Below are 15445 nucleotides of genomic sequence, written 5' to 3'. Positions count from 1 at the left end.
ATAGGAGGCCTGTTTGGGCTACGTGATGTAACACGTCTGTCATTCACCAGCAATGAGGACCATCTCTGCGAGGGACAATGCCATCATTCTCATTGCCTGTACAGAAGGAATACCATTGCTATAACGTGAAACTGAATGATGTTACACTAACATTGTTCTTCTGGTGAAATTCTCTACTAGAATGATGGGTCCCACCTGTAGGAGCGTAAGGACTAGACTGATAGGTTATACCTCTAGGTGCATAAGGACTAGATTGATAGGTCACACCTATAGGTGCATAAGGACTAGATTGATGGGTTATACCTATAGGTACATAAGGACTAGATTGATAGGTCCCACCTATAGGTGCATAAGGACTAGATTGATGGGTCCCACCTATAGGTGCATAAGGACTAGATTGATAGGTTATACCTATAGGTGCATAAGGACTAGATTGATAGGTCCCACCTATAGGTGCATAAGGACTAGATTGATAGGTTATACCTATAGGTGCATAAGGACTAGACTGATAGGTCCCACCTATAGGTGCATAAGGACTAGATTGATAGGTTATACCTATAGGTGCATAAGGACTAGATTGATAGGTTCCACCTATAGGTGCATAAGGACTAGATTGATGGCTCCCACCTATAGGTGCATAAGGACTAGACTGATAGGTCCCACCTATAGGTACATAAAGACTAGATTGATAGGTTATACCTATAGGTGCATAAGGACTAGATTGATAGGTCCCACCTATAGGTGCATAATGCTGCGTTTACACAGAGAGATTTATCTGACAGATCTTTGAAGCCAAAGCCAGGAACAGACTATAAACAGATCAGGTCGTAAAGGAAAGACTGGGATCTATCCTCTTCAAATCCATTCCTGGCTTTGGCTTTAAAAATCTGTCAGATAAATCTGTCTGTGTAAATGCACCATAAGGACTAAATTGATAGGTCACATCTATAGGTGCATAAGGAAGTAAAATCCAAGATGGCAGCAGTACAGATGGCCGCCATGTTTGTTTCCCCCCACAACTTTTGGATAATCATGAAACTGTGTTTTTCCTCATATTTGAGCCTGTGTTCCCGGATTGTATACACACCACTCCTCATCCCCATTCACAATAGCGCTCTGCAGAGATGATTGACGGCCAAATAGGCCTATAAGAAGCTTCTCGGCCTGGCAGTCATCTCTGTCGGTCTGAACACCCAAACCAGTCCAGACTTTTGGCGCGTCTCTGTCCGCATTCACACGTTCCATGTTCCGCACGTGGAATGCCAGTAACAAAGTTCCCCCCACGAGCAGCGTCTGTGATAAGATGCTGGGGGCGGGGGAACTGTATGAATATACACCACGCTGTAATGCCAGAGCCGCACGGCTGATTTATTGCAGCACGAAGCATATCCACACAGTTCCCCCGCTCCCAGCATCTTATCACAGACGCTGCTCGTGGGGGGAACTCTGTTACTGGCATTCCACGTGCGGAACATGGAACATGTGAATGCGGCCAAAGAGTTTTTTAAAACAATAGGTACACGTTCAACCTCTTTACCACCCCCAATAAGCTGATCAGCAGTGGGCGCTTATAGAGCGGCTCAGGAGCTGCGCCGACTGTATCTGTCCTGCAACTATCAGGAATTGATCCCAGTCCAATACTGCCAGTGTAAAGGAGTAGTCTAAGCAAACCTAAAAAAAAAAACAGGGCAGGCAGGGGGTGGTAGGAACACAATAATGAGATTATACTTACCTGTCCCTGTGCCCCTGCAGTACCACTGCTGTCCACCTCCAGCAGGACACCACAGGAACTGCCTGCACAGCCAATCAGTGACTGCAGAGATGTCCCGCCTCACTCACTGATTGGCTGAGCAGGCATTGGGAGACTGGTGACTGGAGGGAATGGTAAAGACTACAGATCACGTGACTCGGTAGATGACTGAAAAATGTATAGTGGTCAGCATGCAGCAATTCAGAATGAGGATTTATTTTTTATGTTTTAAATTTTTTTTATTTTAGCTCTCAAATAATTTTTGTTTGCTTTCACAGTATATTATATGGCAATAGGAGAATTATTTATTTTTTTGTTCAATATTTTATTGAATTTCAGCATTTTAACATAGATAATATAATTGCACATCATCTTATGCGTTGTAGAATAAAATAATACATATATAAGAGAAATTCACAGTACAACTGAATATACAATAGAGATAATAGGAGAATTATTACAGCGTACAAGTGATCATGGAGTAAACGAAGAGGGAAAACGCCCAAACGGTTGCGGCCAGTGTGAACGCTCGTGTATAAGATGAAGTTATCATGCGGCTTTCTTATAGAACAAAAAAAAATTGCATGCTACATTAGTCGTGCGACCCCGCTGCCACAAGCTTCCAGAGCCGGCTTGGTGTGAGTGTAGGGCGCCGGTCACACCGGGATCAGCTGCCGCACGCGTCCCGCACGCTTCTAGACTGAGCGTGCGCTTCTCCTGGCCGCACGTGCACCGTGACGTCACGCTTAACACCCCTCCCCCTCGTATCCAAGGGAACGGCTGCCGGGGGCGGGGCAGCGTCCGAAGCCACCAATCAGAGCGCACCTCGCCGGTCGGTTTAAACTCGACCAATGAGCGTTGGTCTTCAGTGTTGTGCTCAGGTAGACGAAGCACTCTCTGTCAATATGGCGGCGGCCGTGTCCGTTAGAGGCTCCGGTGGACCGGTTGCGGGATCCTGGGGAGGCGGTAAGGAGGACGATGACGGCGAGGTGTTCCTGAAGGACGATGAGAGGGAGAAGCGGCTGGAGCCGCAGGAGATCCGGAGCCGGGTGGAGAGGATGAAGCGGGAGGTGAAGAACCGGAGGAAGATTCTCATCAAGGGGCTCCCGGGGGACGTCACCAACCAGGTGTGTGGCTGGTTATACTGACACCGCAGACCGGTTTTGTCGCACGGATAAGCAGTGAGCGTGTTCTTAAAGGCGGAGTTGCGACAAATTCATGTAAACTCTAAGGGTGCCTTCACACCTACCGTATCGCAGTAGAAAATCCGCTGCAGATCCGCAGCGGATTTAACTAAATGAATGAACACAGCACTAAATCCGCAATTACAAATCTGCTGCGGATCCGACAGTGCGTATTTAATGCTGCGTTCATTCATTTAGTTAAATCTGTTGCGTATCTGCTGTGTTTGTACCCTAAAATTGTCCAGTTGTATCAGTGTTTCTCAACCTGTAGCTCTCCAGCTGTTACAAAACTACAACTCCCAGCATGCCCTGCCAGCCGTAGGCTGGCAGGGCATGCTGGGAGTTGTAGTTTTGTAACAGCTGGAGAGCTACAGGTTGAGAAACACTGATTAAAACCGATGGAAACCAGATTATTATTTAAAGGGGAACTCCATCTAAATTTTCTAGTGTAATATAACATAATGCACTCCTCCTAATTCATGAGCGGCACTGTTTACACCGCTTTCTAGAGGTTTGTAGATATTTTTGCGGGTAATATCACTATAGTTTACTTGTCATGTGACCTGCCATAGAGCACAATGGTACCCCCCCCCCCCCCCCCCCCGATGATGTCATCGCCTTTGTCCCCCTGATGATATAGTTTATGTGCATAAACCATGTAAGGTCACCACGTACCTGTCTTTATCCCCAGTGATGATGTCATGTTTTATGTGTATAATCTGTGTTAGGTCACCATCTTTATCCCCCATGATGATGTCATCTATGTACAGTTTCTTTACCCCATGATGATATCACCTGTTCTGCATCTTATTCGCTGCCTATACTGTATATGCTTCCCCCAATGATGTCACCAACTACATAGTTTTCTCTATCCGTGATGTCATTGCTTATACCATTTCCTGTTTCTCACTTGTACACTCCCATCCCAGCCCTGTGACATCATCACTTCTTGGTAATGTCATCACTTATCTTGTTTTCTCTGCTCCTGATGTCATTGCTGCTGATATCCCTCTTATAGTTCCTTATCCTCCCTGGTGACATCATCACTTATTCAGCTCCCCCCCCCCCCCCCCAACATCACTTCCAGTGATGTCATCACTTATCTTGTTTTCTCTGCCCCTGATGTCACTGCTTGTTTCCTTATACAGTCTCCTAACTTTTTATTTACTTTAATAGTCTCCCCCCCCCCCCCCCCCCCCCCCCCCCCCCCCCCCCCCCCCCCCCCCCCCCCCCTGTGACATCATCCTGTACCCAGCTCCTTGTGTTCTCCCCAGTGATGTCACCTCTTATGTAAGTGCCCCCCCCCAGTCTGGCTGCGCTCGGCTCTGCTGTGTCGCTCAGTCCTGTGATCTCCATGTGCCCCTCTCTGTGGCCTCCTGACAATGGGCGAAATTCCAGTCGCCTCTCCCCAGACCCGTGCTTGATGCCGTCACCCGAGGGTCCACTGGTGATATCAGGGGGAGGGAGGGCTCGCTGCTGTGCCCTGTGCAGGTGCCCCCCACTCTGCCGGGTGAAGTAGCTGACAGCTGCCATTCTATTCCTATCCGTCTAGTAAAAATAGGCCTGAGGGGGGGAGAGACGGCAGCTTGGAGGGACGGACATCATTGGCTGAGTGATCGGTGGCGCCCCCTGTGATAGAACGTCCACATTACACACAGTGGCCATCACTTATCTGTAATAAAGACTGAAGTACATGACTGTGGGGGTCTCTTGTCCCTGGGGTAGTAGTGGTCTCTGAGGCAGGGTGGCCCTACCCTCTTGGGGTAGAGGGGGATCTACAATGTCTTAATGTGACTCTTCCTTCTCTTTCAGGAGGTGCACGATCTTCTCGGAGACTACGAGCTGAAGTACTGCTTTGTGGATAAATATAAAGGCACCGGTGAGGACTGCTCTGCTTTCCTTGGGGCTACGCTCACATGGGATGCAACTATACTTAAAGGGTTTCTCCAAGACTAGAAAAAGCATAGCTTTCTTGCAAACAGTGCCACCACTGTCCTCAGGTTGTATGTGGCATTACAACTCTGCTTCATTCACTCCAATGGAAGTGAGCTGCCAAACTGAGGACAGGAGAGGTGCTGTTTCTGGAAGATAGCAGCCATGTTTTTGTATTCCGCCCTCATACACTGGCAGGTTCCCCTTTCTCCCAGCTGTAGTAGCTGCTGGAATATCTGTCCGTGGGTGACCGCAGCATCATGTGAGGTGGAGCAGAGCGGCTTTGTGGTGAGGGTCTGGGGGGGCACGGGTGGCTGACCTGTATTGTAACCTGCTGGGTAGAGTAGACATTGTGTCCCCTTTTGTATGTCCCTTGCTGTGACCTGTAGGTCGTGTATGTTCTGTGCCGGCCTCGGATCTGCTTACTATAGTGTTCTCTCCCTGCCGCAGCCTTTGTGACTCTGCTGAATGGAGAGCAGGCCGACTCTGCCATCCGCCGCTTCCACCACACGCGCCTCCGTGAGCGGGAGATCTCTGTGCAGCTGCAGCCCACAGACGCCCTGCTCTGCATCGCCAACCTGCCATCCGGCTACACCCAGCAGCAGTTTGAGGACCTGGTTCGCCCCTTTGGTAATGTGGAGCGATGCTTCCTGGTGTACAGCGGGGTGACCGGCCGACCCAAGGGCTACGGATTCGTGGAGTATATGAAGAAGGACTCTGCCTCTCGAGCCAAGTCTGACCTGCTGGGCCGGCAGCTGGGGTCCCGCACCCTGTATGTCCACTGGTCGGATGTCAGCCAGCTCACCTATGACCTGCTGCACTCCCGCTGCCTGTGTGTGGACCATCTGCAGGAGTGTGACCCCATGGAGCTGAAGGAGGCCTTCTCCAAAGTCTCTGCACCTTCCTTCTGTCAGGTGGGCAGCACTGGCCGGGGTGTTCTTGTCCTATTATCCATTAAGAATATGGGGAGCAGAAGAGCTTGTCCTCTAAGCATATAGAGCTTGTTGTGTTTAAAGGGGTTATCAGCGTAAGAAAAACATGGCCACTTTCTTCCAAAGACAGCACCGCTCTTGCCTCCAGTTCAAGTTTGGTTTGCGATTAAAGGGGTTATCCAGCGCTACAAAAACATGGCCACTTTCCCCCTACTGTTTTCAGTTTGGGTGGGGTTTTGAAACTCAGTTCCATTGAAGTAAATGGAGCTTAATTGCAAACTGCACCTGAACTGGAGACAACAGTAGGGGGAAAAGTGGCCATGTTTTTGTAGCGCTGGATAACCCCTTTAAAGAGGACCTGTCGGAGATATGAGCGCCCGAAGAGAATGATGGAGCATCCGACTCCCCATTCATTCTCTATGAGCGTCAGACTCTCCTGTGAGCGCGCGCCGGGCTTCGGGCACTTATATCTCCGTGACCGGATCAGGTGAGTATAACGGGGGGTCGGGAGCCTGTTACCCCAGCACGGGGGTGACAGGTCTCCTTTAAGCTCCATTCACTTGGTGCTGTCTCTGGAAGAAAGTGGCCATGTTTTTCTAAAGCTGGATAACCCCTTTCAAGAGCTTGTTTCCTATCCACAAGGTAGAGGATGTGTGGTCGGACCCCAATCCCTGCAGAGTGTGCGACATGACTCTCCCATATAAACGGAGTAACAGGTTGAGCATGTGCACTGCCCTCCATTCCTTCTCTCAGGGGTCCCAGTGGTCATATACCCTGTGATCAGACTATACACTATCCTGTGTGCAGGGGATAAGGGTTTTCTGCTTTAATACCTCTAATTCTGATAACTTGCCATTTTTAGGGTCTTAAAGGGGTGTTCCAAATCCACAGTTATCTTCTTTCCATAGTTTGGGCAGTAACAAGCTGATGAGGTGTTACTGCTGGGAGAACAGGGGGAGAATGGCTTTGATTTAGAAATACACAGCTCAGGCTAAACTCTAAGGGCCCTATTACACAGGACGATTATCAAGCGAAAAATCGTTAAATCGTTCAAATTTAAATGATGATCGTTCTGTGTAATTGCAGACAACGATCGAAAAATCGTTCGTATTTCAATCTGAACCTAAAATTATCGTTAATCGTTCGCTGTAATTCCACGTTTTTTCACTAATCGTTTAGTGTAATAGCACATTATCCATTGGTTTTTTGGGGGATCAGAAGGAATAAACGATCATAGTAATGATCGTAACTAACGATTATCGTTCTGTGTACAAAGGTGAACTATTTCAGGTTAACAATAAACAATCTTGTTTTCTGATTGTTTAAGTCGTTAACCGTTTAAAATCGCACGGTGTAATAGGACCCTAAGAGGGCCCGATCAACGATGTAAACGAGCAGCGATCTGCTAGATCGTTACCGATGTCCTTGCAGCATCATACATTACCTGTCCAGGCTTCTCCTCGCTCCGTCCTCCTCCCCGGGTCCCGCGTGCTATATCTTCAGAATGGCCGGTCAGCTGACAGGCCACACTCGGCCAATCACAGGCCGCGGCAGTCCCGGCCTGTGATTGGCTGAGCGCTCCGTCAGCTGACCATTCTGAAAGAGTGTGCGGGACAGGTAATGGATGATGCTGCTGCTTCTCAAATCGTCGGTCGCCCGCCGCGCACCGCTATTCAACCGTAGCGATGCGTGGTGGGGGAACGATTGTTAGGTCTGGCCCTAAATGAACGATCAGCTGATGACTCAAATCATTGGCTGACCGTTCTCTCTATTTCACCGAACGATAGTCGGCCGAATTGGGCCAGATGGGGCCGATCCGGCCGATTATCGTTACTGTGGAATAGGGCTCTTAGTCCCACTCTCTCGTGTAGTTTGTCTTGATCTGGTTTTTACTAGAGACACATTTACAGTGACAACAGGCAGTGAGCAGCAAATTGCAAGGAAGTGAGACACCTAGTGGTCAAGATTTTATAAATATAAGAAATCTCCTTCGGCTATCCAGTGGAGAGGAGCTGATTGAAATGACAGTGACCAGTGGGAGGGGTCTGCTACCTGACAACACTGGCATTCTGGGTTAAATTCTGTGTATTATGCTGAAAGGCAGTGACGTTACTACTTTGTAATGGTCTTAAGGGTTGGAAAGTATCTGACTGTACCCTTCCTCTCTCCAGCTGGCTTATGGACAGGACGGTCAGTATAAAGGCTTTGGGATTGTGGAATATGACTCTGACATGATGGCTGAAATAGTCCAGCAGCAGATGGATAACTCCGTGGTGGCCGGAGGCAACGTCCGCGTCTCCTTCTGTGCCCCGGGGCCTCCAGGAAGGAGCATGTTGGCCGCCCTAATCGCGGCACAAGCAACGGTGAGAACTGACAGATGCCGGGCTGGTATGTAGATGACTACGCTGAAAGAGACGGGTGCTTATCTTTATTTCATCTTCTCCATGAAGGCGATGAATCGTGGGAACGGCCTCCTGCCCGAGCCGAACCTCCTGCAGCTGCTGAACAGCCTGGGCTCCCCGGCTACACTACAGCTCCTGCTCAACCCACTGCTGAACGGAGCCGCCGGCAAGCAAGGTCTGCACCAGGGTAATGGCTGCCGCTCATCCTGCAGGGTTATGTGTTGTATAGTCATGAAAGATGATCACAGGTCGTGCAGATTGCTCCTGGAGTCACTCTGTTAGGCACTTGCAGGGGTCTATGGAACTACTGTTACATATAGCCATCTTATACTACAGGGGTAGGGAGCCTTGGCTGTCCAGGCATGATGGGAGTTGTAGTTTTGCCATAGCTGGAGAGCCAAGGTTCCCTAACCCTGCTATACTATATGGGGTTACAGATCATGGATAGGGCTTGGATTCTGACATGAAATCCGCCTCATACTGCATAGTGTGACCGTGCTCTAACAGGACTAGGAGGCGTATATTTTCTTGGTTGTCCATTCTGAAGCACTTGCCTTATCCTGTAGGACTCCTTGGTGCGGCACCCGCTGTCTCCCTGCTCACTAACCCTGCGCTGTCTACCACCCTCCTGCAGCTGGCACTGCAGGCACAGACCCCCACACAGGTAGGCAGCCATCTTGTATTTCCATGTATCCACTGTGCGCAGGATGTGACTATACACTATTTTAAGGATATATTTTTATTTATTTTTTTCCTTTTATAGAAACCTGGAATCCTGGGTGACTCTCCCCTGGCTGCTTTGTATGGAGCGCTGGGTCTGTCTTCTCAGCTCACACCCCCGCCGGGGAAATCACCGCTACTTCCAGACCTTGGTTTAGGTAAAGTTGTTTTCCTGATCTTGGGTGAATTAGTCATGTTGATCTGTTATGAACAGACATGCTCCCCAGTCATACAGGGATAGTGACACAAAACTCCTAGAGGGCTCCGAAGGATGTTCTGCTACTCCCAGGTGGGACAACAGACCGATCTGCCACTTATTAGATTTACTGATGTGTAACTTACTCCTATTTAAAAATACTCATCAGCTGCTGTATGTCCTGCAGAAAGTGGTGTATTCTTTCCAGTATGACACAGTGCTCTCTGCTGCCACCTCTGTCCATGTCAGGAACAGAGCAGGAGCAAATCCCCATGGAAGACATCTCCTGCTCTGTTCCTGACATGGACAGAGGTGGCAGCAGAGAGCACTGTCGGACTGGAAAAGATACACCACTTTCAGGACATACAGCAGCTGATAAGTACTGGAAGACTGGAGAATTTTTAATAGGTGTAACTTACAAATCTGTATAGCGTTCTGACACAAATTGTGTTGTGTGTTTTTTGTTTTTTTTTTGTCTTGTCACCCGTTTTTGATACCCCTGCTACCCCCATAAGTAATGGTGTACCTGTAAGGGGATCTATAAGCTGCATTGCAAGCTATTTTCCTAACTTTTTTTTTTTTTTTTTGTAATATTGGAGTTAATTTATCTTGTTCTTTGACCTAGGGGGCGCTCTTCCAACAGTCGGCATTCCTTCTGATTTGGGTACTTCTCCTCTGCAGCCATTTCTTGGACCACAGGCTCCTGAATGGGACAGCCCCCCTCCTACTCCTGTCCTGGGCTCCCTGCTTGGTGGGCTGCCAAAGACTTCAGAGTCGGGGGTAAGTTTTTTGCTGACTGGGATGCTGTACTCCAGTAGTCTCCAACCAGTGGCACTACAGTTCCCAGCGTGCACAAACAGCCAATTGGAGTTTTGCACCTTCTGTAGGTTGGAGAAGGTTGCTGTATAGAAAGGTGTAGTTGACCTGTTTCTCTGCAGATCTATGTACACTGTGCTAACCCTCCCATCTTATTACAGATGTCCATCCTGGGAGAGCCCCCCAGGGATCTGAACATCCATTCCGGTCCTTACATGAACTTCCACAGCAGGATCCCCAGCACGGGTTCAATGTGTAAGTTGGTTTATGGAGCCTGAACCCTTGTTACATTTACTGTCGGCATTCCCATATCTGACCATTTCCTTCCTCATGTAGGTGCAACCAATAAGCAGGCACCTTACAAGCAGAAGGTATCGGGAAACCGCGTCCCCCTGGCGTCTCTGCAGGAATCCATGCTGACCCCTACAGAAGGCTATCCCTTTGACTTGCAGGCTGTAAGCACACTATAATAACTGGGGGATCTGTGACGTCAAGTTGTAGAAGTTTAGGATTATCTTTATTAGAGATGAGCGAACTTCAAGCGTGCTTGCAGTATTTGAGTAGCAGTGGCTGCTGAAGTTGAATGCAGCCCCATGGAGCCTTGGAAAATATAGATGGCTGCGTGCTCAAGTCTGATCAACTCTAATCTTAAAGGGGTATTCCACCCAAGAGATTAAAAAAAATAAATAATTAAATGCTTCCCATACCTAGCTGGTTTTGCGCAGTGTCCTGTCTTTCTAGCTGCCGTTGTTCCTGAGTTACACGTTTTTGTTTTGTTTTTTATTTTTCTAAAAGGCAGTCTATATCCGAGACTGTGCTGGCTGGGAAACTAAATTTCCCAGCATGCATTGCACCTAAGTATTGTAGAAACAATTGTTTCCTTTCCCCTATACTGCTCAGGAGGCTGTCACTGTTCTGTTTCCCTGCCCCTTGGCCAGGTGCTCACTGATTGGTGTGATGTCAGTAGTGGGTGGGGTTACAGATGAGGTGTTACAGCTTGCCTGGAAACCAAAGAGACAGACAGATCATGTGACTTTGGTCTCAGGAGGGAGAGGACAGGTGTGGAGACTGAGTGGACCATGAATTAAGGATTTTCAGCAGCCTCGGGGTGTAAGTCAGGATGTACTGCAGACAAACGGCCCAACCTATGTAATGGAAGCCTATTACAAAAAAGCTGATTATGGGTGGGGATTGAACAGGGTTAAATCCTAAGTGGAGTACCCCTTTAACCCATTCACAGGGGATTCGTTTTCATTCTTGATCTGAGTCCTTGAGTAACACTATCTTTTGTTTCGTGTTCTCAGGAACTGCACCCTCGTGCCTTTTCACAAAGCAGAGACCATATTGTGCCAAGCCTTAGTGCCTATGAGCCAAGGAATAAGGTAAGTGCCCTGGTCTGGTGCTAGGATAGAGCTCCAGTCGGCTTTGGTATAGAGATGGCTGTACTCCATTCTAATAGGAACACTACAGCAGGACTAATATCACGTATCACAATTTTCCTGCTGATTTCCCAGCCCTCCAGATTCCGGGAGAGAAGCAGCAGCATGCCGGCCCCTCTGCCTTCTTTTACTGCAGGATCGCCTACCTCTTACTTCACTAGCGGCTTACAGGCTGGACTCCAGCAGACACACATGAATAAAGTAAGAGTCCCCCACGTAGTTCTGTCTGCCCTGTAATGGTTCTACTGGAGGATGCTGGCATTTATCTAACAAGCTGTTTGTACAGGCACCGGGCAGGCGTCCAAGCAGTCCTGGAGGAGTCCCATTGGATTATGAGGAAGAGAGTCTACCGTCAGGAAACTTGTGTAAGGTAGGTGCTGTCTTTAATGGAGTTTAGATACCGGGCTCAACCATCGGACCAGTGTGACAGTACCATGTTTTTCTAATCTTGTTCAAGCCCTTAATTTTCTACTGTCTTTCAGTTGCAGTGTGTAACTCCCTTTTATATAGCCAGCTGTCTGGCAGCTGGTTGACAGCACACTGCCCTTGGCTATGTCTTTGCTCTTTGCCTTCTACTAAAGGTGGGTTCACACTACAGAACCTGAGCAGAGAATTTCAGACAGATTTCGTAGCTCGTACCTGTTCACAGCCACGCACCTCTCTGCCCGTGCCTTAGACATGATTCTATGCACAGGCGGATTCCGCATTCCGCCCAAAGAATTGACATGTCAAATCTTTAGGCATACAGCGGAATTGGGCCGCCCATATAATAGTGTCTATGGAGCCAGCGGAAAGGCGTGCGGCCGTGAACGGGTACGAGCTACGGAATCTGTCTGAAATTCTCTGCTCAGGTTCTGTAGTGTGAACCCACCCTAACAGAGAGAAGGGATGTTAACAGCAGAGAGGTGGTGGTGGTAGTGAACACGCGTCAAACTCGCAGCCCTCCAGCCGCTGCAAAACTACAATTCGCATCATACCTGGAGAGAAAAAGCTGCTGTTCAGGCATGATGGGAAATGTAGTTTTGCACCAGCTGAAGGGCTGTGTAATTTACGTCCCTGCCGTAGAGCATATGAGGGAAGATGGCAAAAGCATCCAAGTCCTCAGAGGGCAGATCACATTCTGTACCTCTGCATTGGGAGAGGGAACTGCTCATTCCTCAGGGAGAAGAATGCTCATGGGGCCATAGTGGAAGACATAAGATTGTGCTGATACAGGAGAACTAGTTGAAGGAGAAGTCCGGCCAAAATTTATTTTTTATGTTATTACTTATGGAAAGTTATACAATTTTCTAATGTACATGAATTATGGGAAATGCTGATATACTGCTATTTCACTTAATTTAGTGTATCAGGAAGTGTTAGAATTCTCTCAGAAGCAGTGACGTCACGACCAACGGTGTAATTCCTATGGAGTGTCCAGCAGGGGGCGCTCTCTATATAGAAGTCAATGCGTACCATTGACTTCTATATATAGTGCGCCCCTACTGGACACTCCATTGGAATTACAATGGATGTCTGTATGTTATGTACTGTACTTTGCGATTGAATACATTTATGGAATACTTTGGGGAGCAAGTGTCCTTGCTCCCTAAAGTATCCCATAAATGTAATCAATAAATACATTTGCTGGGCACCGAGCAGGGAGGGAGAGAGGTGCCATCTACCTCCCCCTCCCTCCCTGCTTGGTGCTGGGCACATATACAAAGTACTACTCCCCCATTATCTGCAGATAATGGGGGGAGTAGTACCTGTGCTATCTTATAGCCGCCCGCGCCGTCGCTCACAGAAGTGCCCCCTCCTCAAAACACTATGGCCCCGCCGCTCCTCACACTATCCGGCCGGCCACCGCTCTCTGCTCCTGCAGGCCGGCCGCATCAGCCCTCACACACACCGGCCTGGGACACCAGGAAGCACCAGGAGCGCCGTGCTGCCGGGCCGGGATGGGTGAGGGCTGACGCGGCCGGCCTGCAGAAGCAGAGAGCGGTGGCCGGCCGGATAGTGTGAGGGGCGGTGGGGAGTCAGCGGGGCCATAGTGTTTCTAGGAGGAGGGGGCACTACTGTGAGCGGCAGCGGAGCGGGCGGCACTTGTGTGAGCGGTGGCGCGGGCGGCTATAAGATAGCACAGGTACTACTCCCCCATTATCTGCAGATAATGGGGGAGTAGTACTTTGTATATGTTCCCAGCACCGAGCAAGGAGGGGGGAGGTAGATGGCACCTCTCTCCCTCCCTGCTCGGTGCCCAGCAAATGTATTTATTGATTACATTTATGGGATACTTTAGGGAGCAAGGACACTTGCTCCCCAAAGTATTCCATAAATGTATTCAATCGCAAAGTACAGTACATTAAATTACATACACACATCCATTGCAATTCCAATGGAGTGTCCAGCAGGGGCGCACTATATATAGAAGTCAATGGTACGCATTGACTTCTATATAGAGAGCGCCCCCTGCTGGACACTCCATAGGAATTACACCGTTGTCGTGACGTCACTGCTTCTGAGAGAATTCTAACACTTCTGATACACTAAATTAAGGGAAATGGCAGTATATGAGCATTTCCCATAATTAATGTACATTAGAAAATTGTATAACTTTCCATAAGTAATAACATATAAAAAATTTTGGCCGGACTTCTCCTTTAAGGTATCAGCACCCTGGCCACACATTACTCGTATCCACTGTGTAACACATGTGAGATGTCTGGAACTAGGAGCAGGTTGCAAACTGCATATGGGGGGGGGGGAGAGGTTTCTCAAGTTATCCAGTAACCTCTTCGTCCTAATCTATTGTCTTTTTCTCTCCTAGACCCCCATAGGCGCACAGAAGCGTGGCTTTTCGCACTTAATCCCATCCCCCGAGCCTAGCCCTGAGGGGGGCTACGTTGGACAGCACTCGCAAGGCCTGGGCGGGCACTACGCAGACTCTTACATGAAACGCAAAAGGATATTCTAGCTGCTGCAGCCTGTCACTGACAGCACCAAAGTGCCTGCCGCTCTGTCAGTTACATCGCATTAAAGGGATTATCCCAAGATTCAAACCTATTCCCTACCCACAGGAGCGTCGGCAGTCTCATAGGAGTGATGGAGCTGATCTAGAGTGTGCCCGCTGCACCTCTGTTCTCATGCTCATTGGGGTCCCCATCACTTATCCTGTGGGTAGGTGATACGTTTTATCTAATGTATTGAGGGCATTAACCTCTAAGCTGCCAATGCTGCCTGCCATTGGTGCTTGGGAGTTGATTTTTCCCCTTTAAATGTGTACCCTGTGCATAAGGAGGGGACGCTTCCTCCCTGCACCTGGGCCCTATATATATATTTTTAAGTTTGCATTTGTTTTATTTAAGGATTTATGTGTTCTCTATGGCTTCAGGCTGCATTTACTCTATTTAATTTTGTCTTTTTAGTTGTCTTGATTCTTTAAAGTTTGTTTTTAATTTACTCCCTTCAGTTGCTCAACTTCTCGTTCAGTCTTGTCATGTGTTCATGTTGCTTTTCTGAGCCAAATCGTTGTGCCCCTTCATCCGCTACTTGCACCCTTCAGCTGGGCACATCTTTGCAGATCATGACCTGTACACTTAAAGGGGTTGTCGCAGGATACACCCATACTCCTGTCTCTTCAATATGGCCCCCTAGTAGTGGTGCGACCACAGACAAGACAGCTGACAGCCAGTAGTTGGCATGAGCTCAGTAATACCTAATGCTGACCCTTACCCCTATTGGATTGGTGATACCTCCAATATTAGAGGGCTTGTTGGCGTCTGAGTTTTAACTCATAAAGTTCAGTTTTGTATAATTTTATTTTTGCCTTGTATTAGGTAAGGGGGCTTTTGCTCCTTGCCTGGACATCCAGCTGTGTATTGGGTAAATAGTCTCCTCTATAGGGCCCACAGTCTCTGTATGGATCTCATATACAGGTGTTGCCTATATTTACTATAGTTAATCCCCCCCCCCCCCCCTTTAAATATAACTATATTGCACATGACTTCCAAGTTCTGGTATCTCGCTGCGGATCTGCTTCACTGCATCATTGCAGATTATGATCATTATTTTTTTTTTATTAGCTACACGTGA

At 48.4% G+C, this 15445-nt stretch overlaps 1 protein-coding gene across 2 annotated transcripts; it reads left to right on the top strand.

Annotated features, from left to right (window-relative positions):
- The first annotated feature begins 2166 nt into the window (after positions 1-2166).
- RAVER1 (ribonucleoprotein, PTB binding 1) lies at positions 2167-14488 on the top strand. Of its 2 annotated transcripts, none has more exons than XM_069946402.1 (14): positions 2167-2877; positions 4747-4813; positions 5317-5780; positions 7970-8161; positions 8249-8375; positions 8767-8864; positions 8964-9078; positions 9742-9896; positions 10094-10187; positions 10269-10387; positions 11237-11314; positions 11447-11572; positions 11658-11741; positions 14181-14488. In XM_069946402.1, the coding sequence occupies exons 1-14, from the start codon at positions 2602-2604 to the stop codon at positions 14325-14327; spliced, it is 2142 nt and encodes a 713-aa protein (XP_069802503.1). In that variant the 5' UTR covers positions 2167-2601; the 3' UTR covers positions 14328-14488. The 2 variants fall into 2 exon arrangements, with proteins under 2 accessions (XP_069802503.1, XP_069802502.1); XM_069946401.1 differs by having other exon boundaries at positions 2168-2877; positions 8249-8387.
- The last annotated feature ends 957 nt before the right edge of the window (positions 14489-15445 follow it).

Source organism: Dendropsophus ebraccatus, chromosome 1 (assembly GCF_027789765.1).
Source record: "Dendropsophus ebraccatus isolate aDenEbr1 chromosome 1, aDenEbr1.pat, whole genome shotgun sequence".
Classification (NCBI taxonomy): domain Eukaryota; kingdom Metazoa; phylum Chordata; class Amphibia; order Anura; family Hylidae; genus Dendropsophus; species Dendropsophus ebraccatus.
This window is presented reverse-complemented; position numbering and strand designations above follow the sequence as displayed.

Coding starts and splice junctions, on each gene's coding strand:
- RAVER1 (XM_069946401.1), top strand. CDS start 2,602: ATGAGCGTTGGTCTTCAGTGTTGTGCTCAGGTAGACGAAGCACTCTCT. Junction 10,188..10,268: donor CCCCAGCACGGGTTCAATGT/GTAAGTTGGTTT, acceptor TTCCTCATGTAG/GTGCAACCAATAAGCAGGCA. Junction 10,388..11,236: donor ATCCCTTTGACTTGCAGGCT/GTAAGCACACTA, acceptor TCGTGTTCTCAG/GAACTGCACCCTCGTGCCTT.